Source organism: Pholcus phalangioides, unplaced genomic scaffold (assembly GCF_987345545.1).
Source record: "Pholcus phalangioides strain wild (caught in Gottingen) unplaced genomic scaffold, Ppha-v1.0 ptg000039l_1, whole genome shotgun sequence".
Lineage (NCBI taxonomy): Eukaryota > Metazoa > Arthropoda > Arachnida > Araneae > Pholcidae > Pholcus > Pholcus phalangioides.
In genome coordinates this window covers 28119651-28143370 of record NW_028301625.1, presented here as the reverse complement: position 1 = coordinate 28143370, position 23720 = coordinate 28119651, and the positions used below count along the sequence as shown (strand labels likewise).

General features: G+C 34.6%; 1 protein-coding gene across 2 annotated transcripts in view; it reads right to left on the bottom strand.

Moving 5' to 3' along the window:
- LOC149065787 (laminin subunit alpha-1-like) overlaps positions 1 to 23720 on the bottom strand; it is a 438052-nt gene that overhangs the window by 208284 nt on the left and 206048 nt on the right. For both annotated transcript variants that reach the window (XM_089253835.1, XM_089253836.1), the window contains 2 exons: positions 18328 to 18436; positions 12998 to 13138 (listed from right to left, as the gene is read on the bottom strand). In XM_089253835.1, coding sequence (XP_089109961.1) covers positions 12998 to 13138; positions 18328 to 18436 — 250 coding nt within the window. The remainder of the gene's footprint in view (positions 1 to 12997; positions 13139 to 18327; positions 18437 to 23720) is intronic.

Sequence of the window (23720 nt, the reverse complement as noted above, 5' to 3'; positions counted from 1 at the left end):
GTTATGGCAGATATGTTGCCTAAATCTAACTCACATTTGGCTAATGTTTCTGCCAAATTTGAACATAAGTTGAAACTTTGTGTGGTATTGTTAAGTGCAATGATACTAGCTCCTCAACAATTTAAGGTTTTTGTCAATACCATGAATGAAAATGGCTGCTTGTGCAGTATCTGTTGCATCTGTCAATTCATCTGCAGTAGCCCACTGATTAATGACTAAAGATACACCGGGTGCAAAAAGCGTGTGGACGTGTAGGAAAAGAAAAAGTGCAGAGGAGAGATGAAAGAAGAAAACTGTTGCGTGAGTAGTCTACACGAGAATCGGAATGGTGTTGGTTATCTCCGAACGAACTCTATCTAAAAGTGTTTATGTTTAATTTCAACAATAATATAGAATTGTGGATAATAGTAGTATTATAATTATGTGTTAATTAATTGTTAATAAACAGAAGCTTAGGATTATCTTCGAATTACGTACTCTTTAGTGGTGACTTCATGGAAAGATCGTGCAACCTTCAAGCAGCAGAAACAACGAGAGATAGCAGTATGGACATCAACATAGAGCCATCTTAAAGCATGGGCCCACTCGAGCACAGCCCGGGGCGTGAGGAGAAAAAGAGCCTCACAAAAATGAGATCTCATTGACATTTTCAAGAATTTGCCTGGTAGGTCCTCAGAAAAATCACTTGGCCAGGGAGCCCATGATATGCTCTTAAGATGGCTCTGCATCAACATTGTGCTTCTTCTTCTATAGATGTTCATCATCAGGGGATGATAGCCGAGTAGTTTCCTGTCTTCACTCCACCAGATAACTAAGTAAGCTCAGTGTGTACAACATTTTTTTTCTGTGTTATTTCCCTTGCGTAGGTGATTCAATTTCATTCTTGATTTTGTATTTATTCATTGTCATCAACATGACCAATACTCCGGACAGGTCCATGGAGATAGACAGGGTCACACTTAAACTACCACAATTTTGGGACAAAGATGCTGACAACTTATAGTTTATAAATATTGAAGTGCAATTCACTCTCGCTAATATTACCCGGGATCAGACAAAGTATAATGCTGTAGATTCTGCCCTAAATGTCAGTGACATTGTGAGGAATCCCCCCAGCTGAAAATTTATATCTTACACTGAAGGAGAGGCTCATGGCTGAATTTTCCGACTCAGAACAAAAACGAGTGAAAGACTTGCTATCAAATGCTGTCCTAGACTATGGCAAAACCTCTCATTTGTTGAGAAAAATGCGCCTATTAGCCAATGACAAAGTTGATGCAGAATTCCTCAAAACATTGTAGATACAAAAGCTACCCAAAGAGACCCAAGCAATTCTATCAATTTCCAATGGCAATCTTGACAAGTTAGCTCAAACGGCTGACAAGATCTTAGAACTAAACCCACACTATGTAGCCGAAACATAGTGTCACTTAGGTAAATCAACAGAAAACACAGAACTAACAGACTTGCAGCAAGTACAACGTCTCTCAGGAGATAGACAAAGAGGGCCAAGAAGCTATTGCTGTGACTATTCATACAACAAACGGCGATCACAGAGTCTGAGGCGAGTGCTACCAGAAGGTATATGCTGGTACCATTTCAATTTCGCTGATAAAGCCTATAAATGACAGCAACCATGCAATTACAACACACACAGTCAGAGAAACTAAACCAGAAATCATATGTGGCAGAGTGTGATTCCAAATTCAAATCCTCTAGCCGCCTATTCATTCATGACCCACCTTCACATTGTCATTTTTTAATTGACAGCGGTAGGGATGGTTGCGTTTTGCCCTACAACTCGGGTATGTCATTTGTAGCACCATCATCCTTAACATTATATTCTGCTAATAACAGCCCCATGAAAACATTTGGCACCAAGATCATTTCAGTCAGCCTAAATTTACGTCATGAATTCCGGTGGCCATTTATAATAGCTAACGTTAGCAAAAAACCTATCATAGGTGCTGATTTCCTGAAATATTATGGACTGTTGATTGATTTGAAAAATTCTTGGCTCAAGGCTCCTGTAACTACATTATCTAGCAAATGCTCTACTATATCAACAGTCCAGAGATGAGCGTTACACTCATAGCCAGTGATGAGAAGTTCAAGGACATTTTCTACAGATACAAAGAAATCCTCTGTCCATATCCATCCTCACCTAATGTGAAACACAACACGGTACACATTATCATTACAAGGGGACAACCTGTTTTTGCTCACCCCTGGTGTTTAAATCCCAAGCAGCTGGAAGTCGCAAAAAGAGAATTTTGGATTATGCTTGAACAACGAATTTGTAGACCCAGTAAATCTAATTGGTCTAATCCTCTTCATATGGTTCCAAAACCTAATGGAGATTTTCATCCTATGGGTGACTATCGTGCTTTAAATAAACAAACACAAAAGGACTGCTATCCACTACCTCACATACAAGATTTTTCCCAGACATTATTTGGCAAAAACATTTTTTTAAAAATTGATTTGACCAGGGCATATCATCAAATACCTGTTCATCCAAAGGACGTGCCTAAAACGGACATTATAACACCATTTGGTCTTTTTGAGTTTTTATATGAACTTTGGACTATCAAGCGTTGCTCAGACATTCCAACGTTTTATACACAAAGTTTTGTATGGTTCTGATTTTGCTTTTGCTTACCTCGACGATATTTTGATCAGCAGCTGCTCAGAAGATGAGCATGTCAAACATCTTGATATGGTGTGCAAACGACTCTCCGAGTATGGTATCAGGATCAATGTTGACAAATGTATTCTAGGAGCCAAAGAACTTCCTTTCTTGAGGTATCCAGTGAGTGACAAAGGTATCAAATCTCTCTCAGACAGAGTTGAGGCCATTCTCAAATTTGAGCATCCCAAAACAATCGCCATCTTAAGACGATATTTAGGCTTATCAAATTATTGCCATCGCAACATTCCACATGCAGCATTTTTTCAAGTATTATGTACACATTTACTAGGCACAAAAAAGTCTGATAGAACGGAAATAATTTGGACACCTGAGTCCTCGAAAGCTTTTGAAGAATCCAAACACCAATTAGCCAAGGTGACCCTACTCCACCATCCTTCTCTAGATGCAGAGTTGGCATTGTATGTTGATGCATCTGATTTAGCCATAGGCACTGCCTTGCATCAAGTCACTTCAGCAGGCTTAGAACCTTTAGGTTTCTTTTCCCGCAAACTCTCAGACACAGAAAAAAATACTCAGCTTATGACAGAGAGTTGCTAGCTGCCTATGCGGTGATCAAACACTTTTGTTTCATGGTAGAAATGCATATTTTTGTGCTATATAGGGACCATCGGGCGCTTCTTTTTGCTTTCTCGCAGAAAAATGACAAATGTTCTACACGCCAATTGTGTCAGCTAGACTATATATAGGTCAGTTTATAACCAACATCAGACATGTCAAAGGAATAGAGAATATCCCTGTCGATACTCTCTCTAGAGTCGATACCATAACATGCCCAAATCCAATAGATTACAAAGGTATGGCAGAGGCACAACTTGCTGACAAGGAACTGTTATCACTATTAGCTGACGAACATTCATCATTCAACTAAAAAAAGCTAAAACTTCCCGATGGCCCTGTCGAATTATATTGTGACATTTCTACAGGCAAAATTTTCTAGTCATTTCTACAGGCCCATTCGTACCAAAGTCCTGGAGATACAACATTTTCACTTCCTTGCACAATTTGGCACACACCCAGGCACCAAAGCTCCAATTAAACTCATCACAGATAGGTTTATTTGGCCAAAAATAGACTCCGATTGTAATAAGTGGGCAAGATCATGCATACCTTGTCAAAGGTCAAAAATAGTCAAACATACAAAAAGCCCAGTTACAAATATCATTGTCAGCAATTCACATTTTCATCACATTCACATTGATTTAATAGGACCTGTGCCTTCGATATACTATGAAAAGCGTATCGCTAACTCAAACAGGATATCCTGGAAAGGCGAAGGGTTTTCATTCACCAAGAACTCAGTTCATGCAGTCACATTTTCCTCCGGCATGACGCAGTTCGAGCCGCACTACGACCACCATAGGATAGGCAATTTCCAGTTGTGGCCAGAAGTGATAAGACTTTCAAAATCCATAAAAATGGTAAAGAAATTATCGTCTCCATCGATAGGGTCAAACCTGCCTTTCTTCTAAACGACGAACCTGCAGAAGCAAGAGACAACATAACGACAGCACAGTCTTCAGCGATACCTGCTAAGCAACCACAGGAAGCCCAGAAAAAATGTAAAAAACTACCAGGTCTTGCTGCCGCATTCGGTTGCTGGTTCGCTTTCAAGAACATTCTTTCTAGGGGCGGGGTACTGCAGTGGCCCACTGAATAATGACTAAAGATGTGCCGGGTGCAAAAAGGGTGTGGCTGTGTAGGAAAATAAAAAGTGCAGAGGAGAGACAAAAGAAGAAACCTGTTACACGAGTAGTCTACACCAGAATCGGAATGGAGTTGGTTATCTCCGCACGAACTCCATGTAAAATATGTTAAGTGTTCACGTTTAATTTCGACAATAAATAGAATTGTGGATAATAGTAGTATTATAATTATGTGTTAATTAATAAACAGAAGATTAGGATTATCTTTGACTTACGTACTCTTCACATCCATAGCTACTGAGTAAAACAAAAATTTCTCACATTTGGATTTGAAACTCTTGAATACATCTGCTGACAGATCCTCCACACTTCTTGCTACTGTCACACCACACAAACTAATGTTCAAAACAGCTTGAGCCTGTGATGGGCAAAGCACATGAACTGCAGATATTGTGAAGTAATTCTTTAATGAATTCTCCATCGATGAAGGGCTTCCCATGTTTAACAATTTTTTCTGCTATTATATAACCAACATGAACACAATTTTCAGACTGTTTATTTCTTCCGAAGAATAATGATTGTTGGCAGTTCAGTGTCGATTTCAGTTCATTGACTTTTTCACTTCGAAAATGTCACTCCAATCCAGAATACTTCTTATGCTTGGTATCATAATGTCTCTTAATATTGTATTCTTACATCATGGCTACGCTCTCATTGCAAATGAGACAAACTGCTTTAGCAAGGTGTTCGACAAAAAAATAAAGGGATGACCATTTTTCTTGAAAAAATCTCACTTTTTCTTCAACTTTTTTTTTTTTTGCTATCACAGTTAGTTTGCCATTATGCACTCACCCATTCAAAGACTAAAAGGTTTTTGATCAAAGGCTTCAAAGACCAAAAACACAAATAAACTAACTGTACCAATATTGTACAAATCCTTCTTCTAACCAATCAAGATGCATACATCCACCTGCTCCTTTCCCAAACATGCACCCGAGAAATACGATACCATGGAAATTCCATTTATTTCTGCTTTCTCCCACTCAAGGAGGATAGGATGTACTCGAAGTTATTTATGGTGAAGAAGCGTATGGTGTGGTTTATTTTGCGTTAAAGGTTTTATTAAGAAGCTAAATACTATACACTGATCAGCTTGTCCTTGTTATAAGTCTATATGAAGCTGGGTGAGTTTTTTTTGTAGAAATCTTTAATTTACCCTATTTTCAAATGATATTGTGTCAATCGATCGAGATGTTTTGGCGGGCCACCAAAATAGCGACAATGGGCCACGGGTTAAAGAACCCTATTGCAGAGGGATTAGCCTTATATCGAGAGGCAAAATTATCATCACATCCCTTCAATTTATGTTATTGTTGGCATCTTTTCTAAATCATCATTGTTAGCACTGCTAAAATATGCGCTTTTGAGTATTCATTTGCCGCTAAAGATTCTAATTGACTAGCTAATAATAAGCACAACTGAATTAGATGTTTGCTCCTGTAAAAAGGTTTATCGCAATACACTTTGGTGTATCACACAAAAGTAGCAATACCGAACATATCTGGTAATTAGGTGTTGCCAAATACCGATATTATTAGGCATTTCCAGAAGAACTGAAATATGTGAATAGTTTAAAAATATACTGAAAGATATTTCAAGTGAAAGATTTAAAATATACATATATAGTTGTAGCAGCTTGAAACTCGCAAAAATATCATTATAGAGGGGTTTATCATAGTAAAGGGTATATCGTGGTATTGAGAGGGGTATAACATTAGATTTTTAGGGGGGTTTAAGATTTGAAAAAATAATGTTGTAGACGGATTTAGAATTATATCAAGTGTCATTGTAGTGAGGCTTTACTGTATATGTATCTGTTTTTTAGGCATTTTAAATAAATTGAGCATATGATTTTTTGTGCCATCGAAAACTTTTATTTTTTAACATGCCCCCAAATGTGTTTTTCCTATCATAAACTTTTATTTGTTGGCCACTTTATTTTACAAAATGCCGGGTGGCTGCCTTAAAAGATTTTCACTGTATATATTTGGAATTAACCCATTAACTGGCATAGCAAGAATCACTAAACCCCCAGTAAAATTATTTACCCCTGTAAATTCCTTTTTTAATGAAGTAGGATTTTTTCCAATTTTTTGTAAGTGCAAATGGAGCAATGTTTCATCCTGTTTTTTCCCCAACTTTTCTCTAATTTTTGAATTCACATATCTCAGAGAATATTGCACTTAGAAATATATATTTTTTTTGTTGGGATCAGGAGAGACAGGGCAACTACTGAAATAGATTTTCAACAAGGTATAAAAAAAATACTGTAACGATTTCCAAATTTCTTGAAAATATATTGTGATAGAGAGATTTACCAGTGAAATAATATCCTTATATCGAGGTGAGTTTAACATTAGAATAAATGCATTTCGGAGCAAGATTTGAAAAAAATATAGTTGTAGATGGATTTATCACATAGTATCGATTATTTTTGTTACAAGGTATAACTGTGATAATGTTTTCAATCAGTATCTGTAATTAGATAGCATTTCAAACAATAATTCAGTCTCTGAATTATGATACTTAATTAAGTAACATGATTCAGAGAATTATCATTCATTATAAAGAACAACTTGAAAAAATAATAATGAATAAGTAATTTTCAATTCTACTAATTTGCCTCAGTTTCTCTTGCCTTCGTCAATAAATATATGCACGAGTGACCATGTTTATTTCCGTAACGTGAGCTAAACAACTGCTTTCCAATCCTTGTTACCTACAGCTTGGCATAGCAATAAAGAAAATGAAGATTGCTAATAATGATGTGAGAAAAAATTAGCCTTTAGCAATGGTGACGTAAACCTGTCCCACAATCTACCACAAACCCCAAACATATTCAAAACGCCGGCATAACTTCCAGCATAATACATAATAGACCCCTCCCCCTTCTCTAGGATGTGGGGGCCATGCAAAAGTAATGTGGGGCTGAGTTATAAAGAAAATGATGAAATCCTAACTTTTTCCAATTAATCCATACCTGATGAATAGAGCCCGGAAGTTCAGGCAAAATGCCATAAATGCTCTTTTTTTGTCTATTTTCAAACTTTTTTGTAAAAATAGTTTTTTTCTGTCGTAAATGCCTATCAAATATTGTTTTATGATTATTTGTGAATTTCAAAGGCCTTATTTTGTAAAACTTGGATATTTTTAGAATTGAGAACTTCAAAAGAATTTTTATGGTTGAAATCTCTCTAACCCTTAATACGAATTGATTAAGGGTACTTGGTCGATTGCCATCAAAATGGAAGGGTTTAAATTTTGATGTTCCTGCCGGACAACTCGATTGCCCTGTTTTATTTTCATCATTGCAAATGATGAAAGAGGAGGGGGGGGTTATATCACTTCTTAAACGTTATTTCAGTTATCACATCTGAAAATTACGTGCAATTTAGTTAAGAAATTTGAAGAGCGATCAATATGTTGATGCCTGTGCCAGAGAAGAAATGTTTATACTTCTATCCTCTGTTCTTGACTTAAAACACTAACTTCTGAACTGATGCATATTATAGGAATATTTCATAGCTGCCAACTTTTGAAAATGAAAATTCGGGAGATTTTCGCGCAAACCCGTATTTTATGCTAAAACCACTCCCTAATAAATACAATAGGGATTTTTCGAAATAAAATAGGGATTTTTTGAAATAAAATAGTGATTTTCCAAACATAAAAGTTAAAGCGTAGGGAATAAAATCCCTACTCAAAAACTGAAGTCAAATTAAAATAGGGATTTTACACACATGGAAGTTAAACCCTTGGTAATAAAATTGCTACGCAAAAAACAAGTGAAATCGGAGGCCAAAACTTGAATGATGTAAAAATAAATATTGTGTTCAATCAGAAACGCTGTGAACAAACATTCTGCACGAATGACCCCAAAATCATCGGAAGATGAAGGAAAACACCGTCAATTTTTGAAGAACACTGACTTTTTGTGACACTTGCTTGATGTTTTTTTTTCACTTCACGACTGATGATGGCAGTCTTTCCATGACCGATGTTTATGTCCGTAACACAACTTGTACAAAAGGGAAAAGTCGGCCCTCTTCTGGAACGTTTGATGAAAGGAAATTCATCAGAATAAGTATCTTTAAAATTGATTAAATATGTTTTTGCTTATCATTATTCATGCTTTGTTATATCGCACGTACGTAACTTCAACAAAAGAAATTTTGACCATATGCGCGTCACTATAATCTTCAATTATTATCCAGGACTATTGGCTGCTAAGCCATTTCCCTGCACGATAAGACAAACAACTTTCTTGTTACCATCAGAGGGTTTGTAAAACTTCTTTAAAAAGGGAATTTCCCCATTTACGACGTGTGACGTCATTTGACGAAAGGGAAAAAAAAGAGGCTTCATGCCCCACAAGAAATTCCTTAGGGATTGTTTTCATAAGCGGGGATTTTTTTAAATGAAGTAGGGAATTTTTAGGGACAATTAGGGATTTTTGTGATTTTCGTAAAAATTCGGGAGATTTAAGAACTTTTCGGGAGATTCCCGAATTATTCGGGAGACTTGGCAGCTATGATATTTTTATCTTTTTTTTTGGGGGGAAAAATGCGGTGTGAGTTACTATATCTATAAAATTTATTGTAGTTGAGCTCAATCATAGTGAAATTTGATGCAATCAAATATGAGTTACATTATTGAAATGATGGATGGTGTGAATTGATCCACCTCAAAAAAAAAGAAATGGAGGAATAGAAATGACATAACCTTTCCTTTCCCTCAATGACAAAAGTGAAATTGAGGAATGGAAATAATGTAAACTTTACTTTCCCTCCCTTAATCCATCTACGAAACAGGGGTTCTGCAGACAGATTTATGTTGGGTGGGGAAAAAATTCAGGGATTTTCTTGCGGTTGTCTGAACCATTTTGCAGTTTGTGCCGGACAAAGAAAGTTTATTACTCGCCCCTACCCTTTGTGATGCCGCTGGAATCATAGAACGTCCCCTTCAAAATGGTAGAATGGACAACATTCTACAACAAAGTTTGGAAGTTCCTTGTTATCATATCCACTATATGTAGCAAAATTTCATATTCAAGTTTCATTTCTGTCATGCAAGATTCTCACTCGAATTTTTTTTTAAATCTTATTTTGTTGTATTGAACAAAGATTATTACCTTTCGAAGCAATTTAAGTTTCGATTTTGTATGTGTCAAAATAAATTAGTTTATATTGTCATTTCATATTTTTTCAATTTCTAATGTAAGCAAGAAATCAATTTTTCAATAATTTCTAAAATAATTAATTATTTTGGTAAATTATGCCAACTCATAAAATAATCAGATACAATGAAAGTTAATACAATGTTTTTTCTGTGTTAATGTGACAGCACTATTAAGCAACATTCTATTATTGAAACGGTAGATTCAGTGTGTGCGGCCAATTCATAGCCAGTTTTCGGACCCTTAATATCATCGCTTTTAGTTACTTTATCATTTTTTCATTAATTAGAAATAATATTTTTAGTGTCAATTCTAGCCATTTTTAGTGCCTTTTTGACTGCATATTTTGACCATTTTTAGTGCCTGAACATCCGGGCTCTACTGATGAAATTAAATATTGAAAAGTTTATTCTTTCAACTTTTCCTTTACAAAGAAAATTTCTAATATTTTAGTTTTTGCAGATTTTCTAAACATAGCTGCTTCCCATTACAAAATTTTTTTACAACTTATGTATGCAAAAAATTAAATAACTTTTAGAGCAATAAAAAAAATTATCATCTTAATTGCAACAGATATCTGTCTCATCCACTCAAAAAAAGAGAGTTTGGTGGATTAAAACTGTGCAAAAACATTGATAAAAAAACATCAATCCCACAATGTGCCTCCACATGAGATGGTGGACATCACTTTATTTTTTGAAAATCATAGCGAAAAATAGTTATCCAGCCCCCCCCCCCCCCATCATGGAGCTATTTATATCTGCATGGTCAGACCAAAAGCATTCACGTACGTGTACTTGCTCGCAAAATGAGAATCTGTAATGCCTGTCAATTTATCATTAATTTCAGTAACCAATACTGCTACGCTGAGGCTGTAATGCCAATTTAGCAAATGTGCATGCACAATTTCAAGGAATATAGTGTAACAAATATTGGAGTTGGCAATTCTGATTTTGGGAATGTGCATACACGATATCTATGAAGCAGATGTAAGAAATATCATAGTGCACAAATTGGACATATGCATTTGCTAAATTGGCAGAGGCAACTCGATATTTCTTACACCAGATTCCGAGATATCATGCATGTACATTCACTAAATAAACATCCCCGCCTCTGTAAATCAGTGTTAGGCATCAGAATTAATGAGACATCACCGTGTTCAAAATCATGAAATCTGTATATTGATGTGAAGCCATACATCTGTGCTGTATTATAAATTGATACATTGCCCAGCCTTAGTATCCAACTCTTCACGCGGGAGCAGGTCACTTAGGTTATGTTGTTGTTCTTTGATCCTGTCAGCTTTCATAGATAATAATGTTCATAAACCCTCGTTTACTTGTTGCTAATTCTGATTAACACATTACTATGGAAAAGTTTGAGAGAGAAACATTATTTTTATGGCCCCCTTTAAAGAAAGAGCTTGATAACAGCATTGCTATATGTTATAAAGTGACCGTAAAAGCCATATGTATCAGAATGGAACAGCTCAAGTAACGAAAATTATGCTGAGGAAGTTAATTTGCAGACTATAAAATATAAAACAAAAGTTCTTGAAGCGTTAAGGGATTTTTTGAGCTGAACCTGATTTAAGCATAGGCCCTATTAACTTGGGGCTTTAAATTTAAACAAAATATCTTTGTTGAAAAACCGGACATTTTTTCCCAAGTTGAGGCCTTCTAATGTCTAATTTGCCCTGCCCAAAAACACCTAAAGTCAAAAGTTAGCCCTGTATTCATGATTACCTTATAGCGTTCTATCATGAACTACTGATGAAAAATTCAAAGCACTGAAATTAAATGCAATGTATATGTAAAAATTAATGTCCAATTTTCGTTTTAGAGAAAATCAACTGTTCTAACAGTTGCTCTCTGAATTAAAAATTACTAGTATAAATCATAAGTGTACCAGTGTATTTTGGCATAATAAGTATTATGGCAAATATTTATTACCAGTGTATTTTAGGACAACCATAATCTTTTTTATGAGCAGTGTATTATATAGTATTGAATTTTTTTTTGGTGATATATGCTTTTATATTGGATATTTTGATTATATTTGATATACATATTTTCTATGGGCAAATTTTTTCAGCCATCTCATTAGGCAATTTGCCTGTTGTGGCCTTTGTATTTGTATAAGTACTGAAAGCTCAAAAAGTTAAAAAATTCAATTTTTTTTTTCTCTTTTGCAATCCATAAATTTTATTGATACAGTCAAATCCTGCTATAACGAACTCAAAGAGACCAGAGAAATCCCTTCGTTATAACAGAATTTTATTATAAAGGGGTTCCAGGTTATTGTATTGTTCTTATGTAACCTTATCTTTGGGGTTAAAAAAGTTTTTGTTAAAACGAGATTTTTGTTATAACAGTATTCGCTAAAATGGGATTCAACTGTACTGTGATTTTAATTCATATTTTAATAAATGTGGTATATCACTTTTTGAATTTATACGATTTTAACAGTATTACCCATTGAAACTGATGGCACTTTGCTTAAGTCATCACTCCGCTTAAGCCATGATAATTTTTTGATAACATGAGTGATGAGTTATCAACGTTTTACTGCATATATAATGTACTTTTATACTGTATATATATATATATATATATATATATACAGTATAAAAGTATATATATATATATGCTCCAGGAAAGAAAAGAATGTTTCTTCACAAAGTTGTCTAGCTCATTCACCCAGATTGCAAGAGCATGGGGCTGTGTTTTCTCGAAAATTCTTCTTCACATCCTATGTAGTTAATTTACTTTACCAATACTTTGTGTGAATATTAGAGAATGACATCATTGCCAATCTTTTTATGTAGATAGGAAGCGAACATCAGGCAACTAGATGTATGATGGACTTCTCAACAGAGATTAGGCTATAACTATAGAACTTGTGTGAGATAAAAAGTTTTTTAATGAAAGACTTTGCTTTTGGATTTGAACTTGAATCGATGTGATAGAATGGATTTTGTTTGATTGAAATTATTGCCCCTTTCAATTAATAATTTTGTAATTGAAAATTTTTATACTAACTAGATAATTGTCAAAACTTTAAATTTTTCTAATCATCGAAAATAAATTTTTTCTCTAATAGGATTGTACATATGAAATCCAATAAAATTGGATTGCACAATTTGAATCCAATTAAAATTTAAAAAAAAAAGCAACAAAAAATATTTTTCTTGTTGTTGTCAACAATTATGGGTTATAGAAAGTAATATCAGGAGCATATTGGCATGTTGTATTCAATAGTCATTGTCTTGTAACCTATTTGGTGAAACAAGCAGTGTTTGTGAATCAATCATATATGCCAGATGGAGGTTTTTGAATCTTTTTGTATTAAAATTATGATTAAAAATAACCATTTCAAATGAATAAAATGATAATGTCATACAATACATATTCCTGTTTCTTTATCACATTCATTTGTGTGATTGTTGCATGCACATGGCTCTGACCAGCCAACAAGATCAAGGACATCTTTGCTGTCTAGAAAGTTTGACTTTCTTTTTCTATAGTAACCTGGTGCTGGATCCTAGGAAGAAAGATAAAACAAGTTAAATAATTTCTAAAAAAAGTAAAAGATTTTGAAACTGTTTTTTTCCAAATTTTAGGCAATCATAATGAACTTGAATGAAAATTAGTATATGAGTATTCATTTGAAAAAAAAATATATTGCAATATGTTTTTGGAAAAAGAAAAACCTGAATGTTATCAGAACAGACATAAGAAATCTTGGATAAAGTGTGGCAAAAATGAAGTATGAAACTGTCCATTTTCTATTCATTGGAACCAATCTTGGTTTATTCTGTCATAACCATGTGGTTATATATATATATATATAGCCAAGCTTGGATACAATGAAGTTGCACAGAATGTGAAAAACATTTGCATATTCATTATCACTGGTATGATAAATATTAACTGATACTCAAGTTTAGTGAGAGGAATCTACTTGAAGTAGAGCGTTTCTGAACCTGTGGTCTGTGAACTAAAGAGGTGTTCCAGGAAAATGCAATAGGTTGACAGAGTCTTGTAAATTTAATTATAACTGAAATGAAAATTATTCATGTACATCACACATATTAACAATATTCACACAGACTTGAATAAAATATTTGACCCATAAACTGTAAGTCAGTGATACTCAAAGTTTACATTGTGGATCCTAAGGACATTGTCAACCTATGTTAGAAAAAAGCTGCCTAGATTGGTGTACAACACCAGCTTTAGTTAACTATACTAAAGCAGGTTTAGGTCTGTTCAGTGCTTTGACATGGTTCTTTACTTCTTACTTTATGGTTCTTACTTTACTTTCTTCTTATTTGACACATTCTTTACTGAACTTTTCTGATAAACATTGACTGGGGCAAGGAAGCAGCAATGACAAAAGTTTACGAACCACTACTGTGATCCGTTGAACTGTTACAGACATATTGATGGTCCTTGGGTTTACAAAGATTAAGTAAGAGGCTAACATGAATAAAACTGTGTTTATGCCATTCATTTTTCATTTGAATGTTTCTGGGAATGAGTAGAACCAGCACTATCTATAGTTAAAAGATCACCAACTATCTATCTAGTATAGTATGGTAGTATTTCACATTGTCTTCATTTGAGATGGTAACAGGCCATGATAGAGAACACACGTTAAACTGTCTTATTATCACTCAGTTGTACAATTTAAAATTTTTTAATATACTTAAAACTATATTAACAATTAGATTCAAAAAAGGCAAATTCAGCATGGATTAGATCACAGGCCTAGAAGCAAAACATTCAAAAAAAAAAAGGAAAAAATAGGGACACCATTGACAAAAAAGGAAAAAATAGGAGGAAAAATGTATAATAGCAAAACTAAAAAGAAATTAATCAAATTTCTACTGTTACTTGAAAAATCCAATTACTGAAATGTAACACATGCATGCTCAACCCATCGCTCATGGGCTGAATGTGGCCCCCTGAGTCATCTGATGTGGCCAACATTAAAGTTATGAAATATATATATTTTATAATTTTATCACAGAAATTTATACACCTTTTAAATTAGAGTATAATATTCGGGCGTCTGTCCAGACTTTTTTGTAGGGTCCTCTTTTTGTGAAAATGATCATTCATTTTGTAAAAAATAGGCAATTTTGCAGGAAGCGAAGTAATCTAGTTAATCTACACAAAAGAAATGAAATTCCAAATTTATGGTTTCGCTAATTTTTATTTTGTGAATAGTCTATTTTCGGGACCAAAATTTTGTGAAGGGTCCGTTTTTTAGATTCGAAATTTTGAGTGTTCAGAAAACAAGCCCAAATTTTGGCTGGGTGCAGACCCCTGATATTTGAAGAGTATGAATTTTCACAATTTTCAAAACCATTGCTGATGGCAACTGCTAAACTTAAATGATGATTTTCAACATTGTTAAGATATCAATTAACGTCGCTGCACAAACTATTTACGTAAATGTTGCATTGATAGAGTATTATTATTTTTTTACTGCATAGATATACAGATATATGCGAAAAATAATTTGATAAACAAAAATAAGAGTTTTCAATGCAGTGCAATTGTTTACTAATTGTAAATAGTTCATGTACTCAGGGCGGTAACTAAAGGGGGTGGGAACAGAAAGTGATTGCCCTGGGTGGTGAGGGCAGCAAAATCATGTTTACCCCAGGCAGCAGAAATCCTAGCTACGGCCCAGCATGTACTTGACAACATTTCATCACCGATAGATGGCGGTATATTTTTGGAAATCTGCACCCCCCCCCCCTCTCCAAAATATCAGACCACTAGCAAGCACTGTCTTTATCTAGACTGGTTTTCCTTTGTATGTGTGTCTCTGATGTTCTTTTTCTGCATGTATGTCAGGATTACGTCTTTTCTCCCTTTGATTGGTAGTTGTTATTTGTCAGCTATTTTTTATTTCTTGATGATCATATGAATAATCGTGTTAATTTTTTTTTTTTGCAACTTTTAAGAAAGCAAAGTTAGAATTCAAAATGAAATTCTGATAAATGTTTTTTCTTCAACTCAGTCAGCACGCTCTGCCCCCAACAAGGGTTATGGGCTCAGTGCCCATTTCAGACTGAGTTGTTGAAATAAGGAAATTTAAAAAAATCTAAAAACGACGTTGGATGGTAGCATCTTTGCTTATTCAAAGTTGAATAAGGACAATTATGGTCATTGGAAATTGAACACAAAAATGTTACTGATGAACCAAGGACTATTTGGTTTTGTGGATGGTTTGGAACCCAAGCCTTCATTGGAAGCTACACTGAAAGAAATCTTGTAATTTAATGCTAAGAGGGTTAAAGCGTTTTCCGTCACATGCCTGAGTGTTAAAGATGAACTGAAAAACTTTGTTTTAGAAACCACAGATCCTAGAAAGGTTTGAAGTCTATAAAATGAAAACACAAGCATGAGTGACAGCACTTCAAAGAAAATTCATGCCATCTCAAATGATGTCCACGTACGTTGGAAGAATTTTCAGAGCTGTGAGCGATTTGGAACTTACCGTACGCAAGGTGCCTGATGATGAAGTGTCATTTCAGCTTCTAGCTGAAATGACTCCTGAAAGCTCCTACTGCACGCATATGAGAATGTGGTGATGCAGTTGTATCAACTTCCAGATGGAGATTTTTACATCAGCAAAAGTATGTGAAATGCTTTTGTCTGAGTATGATAGAGTTCAACATTATGAAGATGAGATAGCCTCTAAAGATACAGCATTTCGTTTGATGTAACGTAGAAAATCATCCAAGAAGGTAAAATCAAGATTCAAGGACTCACTGAGCATGAGAGTCTATGCCATTCATAACAAGTAACAATTGTTCTAAGTCATCAGTTCATAGCCGAATTTGAAACAATGAACTTTCTTTCTTGTACATATTAGTAACTCACACATTTCCACCTCACTTAGATCATGTCATCCCATGCAACAGAAACTCTCGGCATTTCACACTTATGTAGCGAGAGCATTTAACATCTGCTCAGATCGAGATACATTAGACAGTGAACTAGAAACCATCAGAGCAATTGCTAAACACAGAGGTTAAACACGAAAATAGTTCACGAAATGAATAGAAAATTTGTGAAACCAGCAAGAGCAACTACTTTAGAAAACATCACAGAGAGGCCACTCAAAGAAAGTGTAGTTGTACCCTACGATCCAATAGTCTCACTCAAGATCAGATCGATTCTCAAAGAGTTTAACCTAACAACCATAGATGTGCCAGCTAAAAACTTAAGTTTCAAACCCCCTAAAGATGCTAACCACAGAATAAACAATGGGACATTTATTACATTCCGTGTGCAGACCTGCCAACCTCAGAAGAAAAATAAATTGTACTCTATCCATAAAAAAACGTAGCACGGCCGCTTTTCCAATTTACAGTTTGAGAATGTTTGTGAACAAACATCTCTCACACACACAAGGAATCTAAAAAAATTTACTTTATGAAGTGTGATAATTAAAAAAAAATTAAACGATTACAAATACACTTGGATTAAGAATGGTAAAATCCTATTACGAAAAAGTGGCAGTGAAAAAATATTCCATATTAGAAATCATAAAGAACTGAATGATTCAGTTCTCTATGATTTCTAGTATGGAATATTAGATTGACTGAACAAAATAAAAAATCAAGTGCAGTGAATGATCCAATGAACGAGTGTATAGTAAGTTTAAAGTCACCTTACACTGAATCTATTAACTATGTTAATGAATTTTTAACAAAAAATGGGATTAATATTATACATGTAACCACTAGAAGCATAAGAGAAAATTTTGATGAATTGATGAATAAACCTCAGAGGCAAATTAAATTATTCCAATATGGCAAATTTAAATTATTCATTTGATTTTGTTTTGTTGACTGAAATTTGAATAAAATATGGTTAAACTGAATTATATCAAATTCCAGGTTATTACTCAACTTTCAGACCCGGACTAGAAACAAATCTGGAGGAGTAATATCATACATTAAAAGTAATTATACCGTACAAAAATTCAGTACAGATATGATTACTGCTGAAGTAATTTATTTTCACGATACCCATTTAGATCTTAGTATTTTATTGATATATTGAGCAAAACATTATTCACTGATTGAATTTATAAACAAATCAAAACAAATTATAACTAAAATAAAACACGATAATGTCATCTGTCTGGGTGATTTTAATATTGATATATTGAAAATAAACCATGAAACCAAGGAAAATTGGCATGCTAGCGGAAAATGGTTACGAAATGTATACTAATTCACCTACTTGACCATCATCTTGTATTGATTGTGTCTATATAAGAAACTGCAAATTACAATGGAAATATGAAACAGCAATAGCTAAACTTCAGATAACCGATTACTGGCCACTAATTGTAAAGGGTGATTAAGAAAGAAATTCATGTATGAGTTGTCAAGAGGTAAAATGTTGCAGCTTTTCTCTTAGTATTTGCCTTTATCATTGATTTCTTCTTTGAAAAATGTTAAGAGTCCTATGAAGCTGAACATGTGGTGAATTGTGATTGGACTCAAATGGAATATGATGGAATGATACATTCTAATCCTGTCCCATTTTTTTACATCAATTGCCAATTATTGAATATTTTATGATAAAATGCTTTCTTAAAAATTTCTTGTTTTTTTTTTTTAAAGTTATTAAAATATATGATGGGTGCAAGGTTCAATTGATATTTCTGAAGTATGTCAATTTATTAACGAATGATACCTGGCATGATGAGCCCACATATTGACGAGGACAGCGACAAATTTCAATTCCTTCTGACAAAACACCTCCATAATCAGAAACAGCTTCATCTAATGTAACATTATATAGCCTATTAAAAAGAGAATAAAAAAATGTGATGCTATAACATGGTTCATGCTGTTTCAAAGCAACTCATGGACTACTCAAGCACTTTTGTAGACCAAATTTAAAAATTCAAGGATGCTTATTTAATCAGAGCTCAGCATGTATCACAGCCTAAAAACTAGTGAATATAATGACTCAAATATTCTAAAAAGTGACCAAATGTCTGAAATATTTTAAAACATGATCAAATGAACATTGAAATTTTGATTATCAGTAACAGTATAAACTGTTTCTACTAAGCTTTGCATTTCAATGGGTCTTCCATGTGGATTTTTTGTACATTACACTTGTGACATCATTTCAGAGGATTAAAAAAAAAAGCATGTCTTCCTTCCAAGTAAATTCTTTGGGAATACTTTTTCCCTAAAAGTAGGGATTTTTACAATCAGTCAAAATTAAAGAGATAAAAGGTTTTTCTGGAGTCCAGGAGAAGGAATAGAAATTCAGGAGACTCCCCAAAAATCTGGGATACTTGGCAGCTATGTTATAGTATTTATGCCCAACGTGGTGCTCACTGCACCACTGTGCCAAGGAAAGCACCATCCTCACAAAAAATGACACATGCATTTCTAGGCACATCAAGTTAGGACCAATGAATTATAGAATGGGACAGAGAAAAATTTCTTTAACATCACAGTCATTTTATGCCCACAAAAACCAGTATCAAATATTTGTAGCAGATTCTGGACTTCTTCCATAACTGAGAGGTTATTTCTCAAATCATTTATTTATTTATTTATACCATATTGTTGGTCCTGGGGGCCTATACAAGAGGATACGATTGAAAATGACAAAGATATTGTTTGATACTGGACAAAAAACTAGTGATAGTGGGAGATTCAACACTAGAGCTTGGGAGTTTGTTCCATTCACCAATGGTATGAGGAAAGAAGCTGTATTTAAAGAAGTCAGTGGAAGCAAAAACAGGTTTTAATTTAAGGGAATGGTCGAGTCTTCTAGAGATGTAGGATGGTTTGGCTAAGATACCAGAAGTATCTATGTCAAAATGTATCTAAATCATTGATGAGGCTCTAAATGGCACTGATGCAAATCACTGGTAACACTCAATACCTGAAACTATTGCAGGTCACATTAAAAACAATACTTAGAAAATTGTACACTGGCCTAAAGATAGAAATATTGTAGATTGTAAATGGGTCTTTTTAAAATCAAGTATAATATTAATGGTGAGATAGAAAGCTATAAAACTTGTCGAGCAGCTAAGGCTTTCTCTCAGGTTGAAGTGATAAACATAATGTTTCTCTCAGGCACTAGAGATAGCAAAGCATGATGCAATTTCATGGACAACACAGATTTATTTTACAGAAAAGCTATAACTAGAGCCTGGAAGTTCAGGAACTAAAAATGGTCAAAATAGGCAGGCAAAAAAACACTAAAAATGACCGAAATAGGCACTAAAAAAAGGTATTTATGATTACGGGTACTTGATGCGTTATAGCATATCTGACATGTGCATACTCATATTGTCATAATCATATTGCTCACCAAGTGAACTCAACCCAATAAAACTGATTCTGGCTTCTAGTCCACAAGTTATCACACCCATTTGTTCACCAATAAGGTGTTAAGCGAGATGATTCGCTCCGATGGATATTTTATATTTCACAATAAAATTCTCATTTCTTTTTTTTTGTATCCTGTGCATATAATATGGCAAGTGTAAGATAACAGATGAGATGGCACGGGGGCCCTTTCCAATTGCTTTTAAAATATACCTCCATCCTAATATGTGTACATTCTTCCATCTTAAAGAAACCCAGAAACTTTTCTCCAACTCGCAACCCATCTCATCTGAAATCATCACAAAATTTGTTAATCGCAACAGTACCCAATTGTCTAGGGAAAATATGTTGTAAAAATTTTGCATGTTTTTTTTTGACACAAAATAAAGTGTTCCGGACTCTGCTACAAAATTGGGCTGGAAGAGATCTTGGCAACGGGATAAGTCCAGTGGCAAAGTTCTGGCGTTCATTCATTCAGCCATGACGTCAACTGATGACCTCTTGAGACAGTCATCAGTGAGCTATAAATATACAATGCAGTTTAATGTCTGAACGAGACATGTTATGTGAAGCATGTGGAAAATTTCAAATTTTTCTCTTTTTCTAAGGTGGGCTGCATTCATCTGAAACAAAATCATTCATGTCTAACACCATTCGGTTAGAGCAAAGTTACCTATCTCTCAGATCACTTATTCAAGTTTAAATGGGGCTAGAATAGAAGGGGGGCTTTCTGATGATAACAATACTGAGAGGATAAATTTTAAAAAAGCTCTTTTAAAAAAATTTTAAACAAAAAAATAATTTTTTTTTTAATTCTTTTGTTTCCAATGCTCAAAATATCCAAATTTTGCATATTATGGCCTCTGAAATTCACTAATAAACTTAAAACTATGTCAAAATAGGCATTTACGGCAGGGAAAGTTCAAAAAAGGCATTTTTACAAAAAAGTTTGAAAATAGGCCTTTTGCCTATTTTCAAACTATTTGCCTATTTTCAAACTATTTGCCTATTTATGGCATTTTGCCTGAACTTCTGGGCTCTAGCTATTACACATATTCACAAGCAGCGATTTTGGAGAAACACGCAAAAAACACAAAAAAAGTGACTGACAAATAAGATAGCGTCTTCCAAATAAAATTCAACAAACTCTCTTTTAGTTCTCCCTGGTGGCACTTATGTACAGGCACAGAAAAGTCGAAATTCTTCTGGGAGAATCTTTTGACAGCATGACATTGCCAAGTTATAAGCGCTGTCACCAAACATGCGAAGTTTGTCGTTAATTTGGCGATATTTACAGAGAGAAACCTAACTTTCATTTTTACATAAGATAATGATTATTTACAGATGAGAACAACATAACAAGTGATAAATATAATTAATGACTATTTACATAATTTTCATAACACTATAATGAAACATTCTCACCAATTGTACGTTATTTTTTATGTGACATTGAGAGTTGGCTCAATGGCTAGCATATGCAGCTATATACAATTGGAAAATTTATCAAATGGATGCTGTTATGGTTTTTGTGCAAGAAACAATACATGAGCAAATATACATGAAAATTCCAGAAGATTTAAAAGAATACTATCACAAAAATTTGAAAGGAAAAGTGTTTAAACTTAATAAAGCTTTAGATGGTTTAAAGCAAAGTGGCAGACTTAGGTATCAATTGCTAGAAAAAGGTTTAGTTGAGATGAGATTTTAGCAAAGTTCTTTTGATAGTTTTGCATATATTAAAACTGATCAAATTAACAAAGTAATTGTTACTATATATGTAGACGATTTACTTATTTTACTAATATGTAGAACTTTAAAACTGGGTTAAGACACAACTAAAGAGGCGCTTTGAAATGAAAGATGCAGGAAGGGATAATTATTGTTTAGATATTAAAATTGAGAGAGATAGGGCAACAGGGTCCATTAGCCTGAATCAAACTCATTCAGGGATGCCGGAACATATCTTCTCGTGTTGCTAAAGCAATACCAATCATCTGAATGGTATTGCTCAGCAATACCAATCATACCAATCATCATTTGAAGATAGCTCAAATATTGCACTGAAAGCGTTTTTTTTTTAAAATTAAAATTTTTGAAGACATATCCGTGGGACCCTTTCCTTGTAAGGAGTTGCACCCCCATTGCGGTCCTTCCCACCCCCCCCCCATTGCGGCCCTGGCAGGACTTCCTATTTTTTTTCCCGCTCAATGTCTGTCGGATGACCAAAAAAAAAATGCTCAAGATTTGTTTTTTTTTCAAAGTTCAAAGGATTTCATAGTGGCACGTTGATGAACTAGATTCTACCCCACGTAAGTTTGCTTTTATCTATATGACATTCTTTTTTCTTTCTTTTGTGTAATTAACTGTAGAAAAACCATCCGCTGTCGTTTAAACTGGGAATGTTGCCAATAACTTTCAAGTTCAAGTCTTAAATTCCGTAAAATTATTGTGCAGATGTCGACGCCTGATTTCCGTACGGTCAAGTTCGGCATTTCACCCCACAAGGGTAGGGCCGACATTGGAACAGCTCTGGGACCTGTGACAATTACCATAAATGTTTTGAGTTTTTTCAAGCTGTAAATTTGCTACAGAAGAGCCCGTGAAAAGTTTTGCGTGGTGGCAGATGCGGATTAAAGTCAGTTGAGGCCCCGGATGCAAAAGTAAATACTGGACCCCTTAAATTAGAAAAAAGTGTAACATTTGGGTTTTACATGGCCCAGGGTGTGTGCCTGGTGCGCCCGCCCCTAAATTCGCCTCTGCTTCGGGCAGCCAAAAATCCCAGCCAACGAGATGTGAGAGCATATAGCCCAGTCAACAAAAAATTTAAACAACATAAGTTCACTGTATATTCACTGACAAACGGTTAAGGCTGTCAAAGAGAAATGAGGAAAAGTGATTTCCGCTGTGAAAGTGAGAGCCGCTCTTAGGAATGTGCGACAGGAACAGTTGCACTGTGCTTTGTAGGCCCCGCACTCACGGTAAACTATTGGAGGCTTTCATGAATTCTGAAATTACTTCTTGCACTAATTCTGCAGTTTCATCAATTCTGGAATTATTTCTTTCAACAATTCTGAAATTCCCCCCCCCCCTGTAAATTCTGAATTTTTATTGTGTGTGGTGCAGGAATCATTTCAATTATTTTTGATTCATCAAGTCCAAAATTTTTATCAGTTTCAGGATTTTATTTTCTCTTATTATTTTAAAATTATTTTCAGTGCTGAATTTTCGCCAGTTTCTGTGTTAATCTATTGAATAATGTATTTAACATTTTCTGTATGGATATTTCACAGCATGGTTGTATATTTTGAAATAATGGATGCCTAAGCCAGAAATTTCGTTCGGGGGGGGGGGACCAAAGTGATAGAACAATAGATTTGTCCATCTTTTCCCCTTTTTTCGGTCATTTTCTCACATTTTTGGAAGGGACCAGATCCCCAAGTCCCCCACACCACGCTTTTGCGATTCCTACCCCGAAATATATAATCAGGCAAATATTTTTCCTGTCCGAAACTATTGAGACGCACCGGGCACCTTAGGTAAGCGGTCATACAAGTATTACGTCAGCATCGATGGTGGGGGGGTCCCGATTTGCTGACTTTTGATGAGAAGAGGGGAGGGGGTTTAGTAGGATGCTTACGTCACCAACCACCCTTTATGAAAATATGAAATATTTTTAATGGCATCTTACTCGGTCCGTCAAAAACGAAAAACCTTTGGATAGAT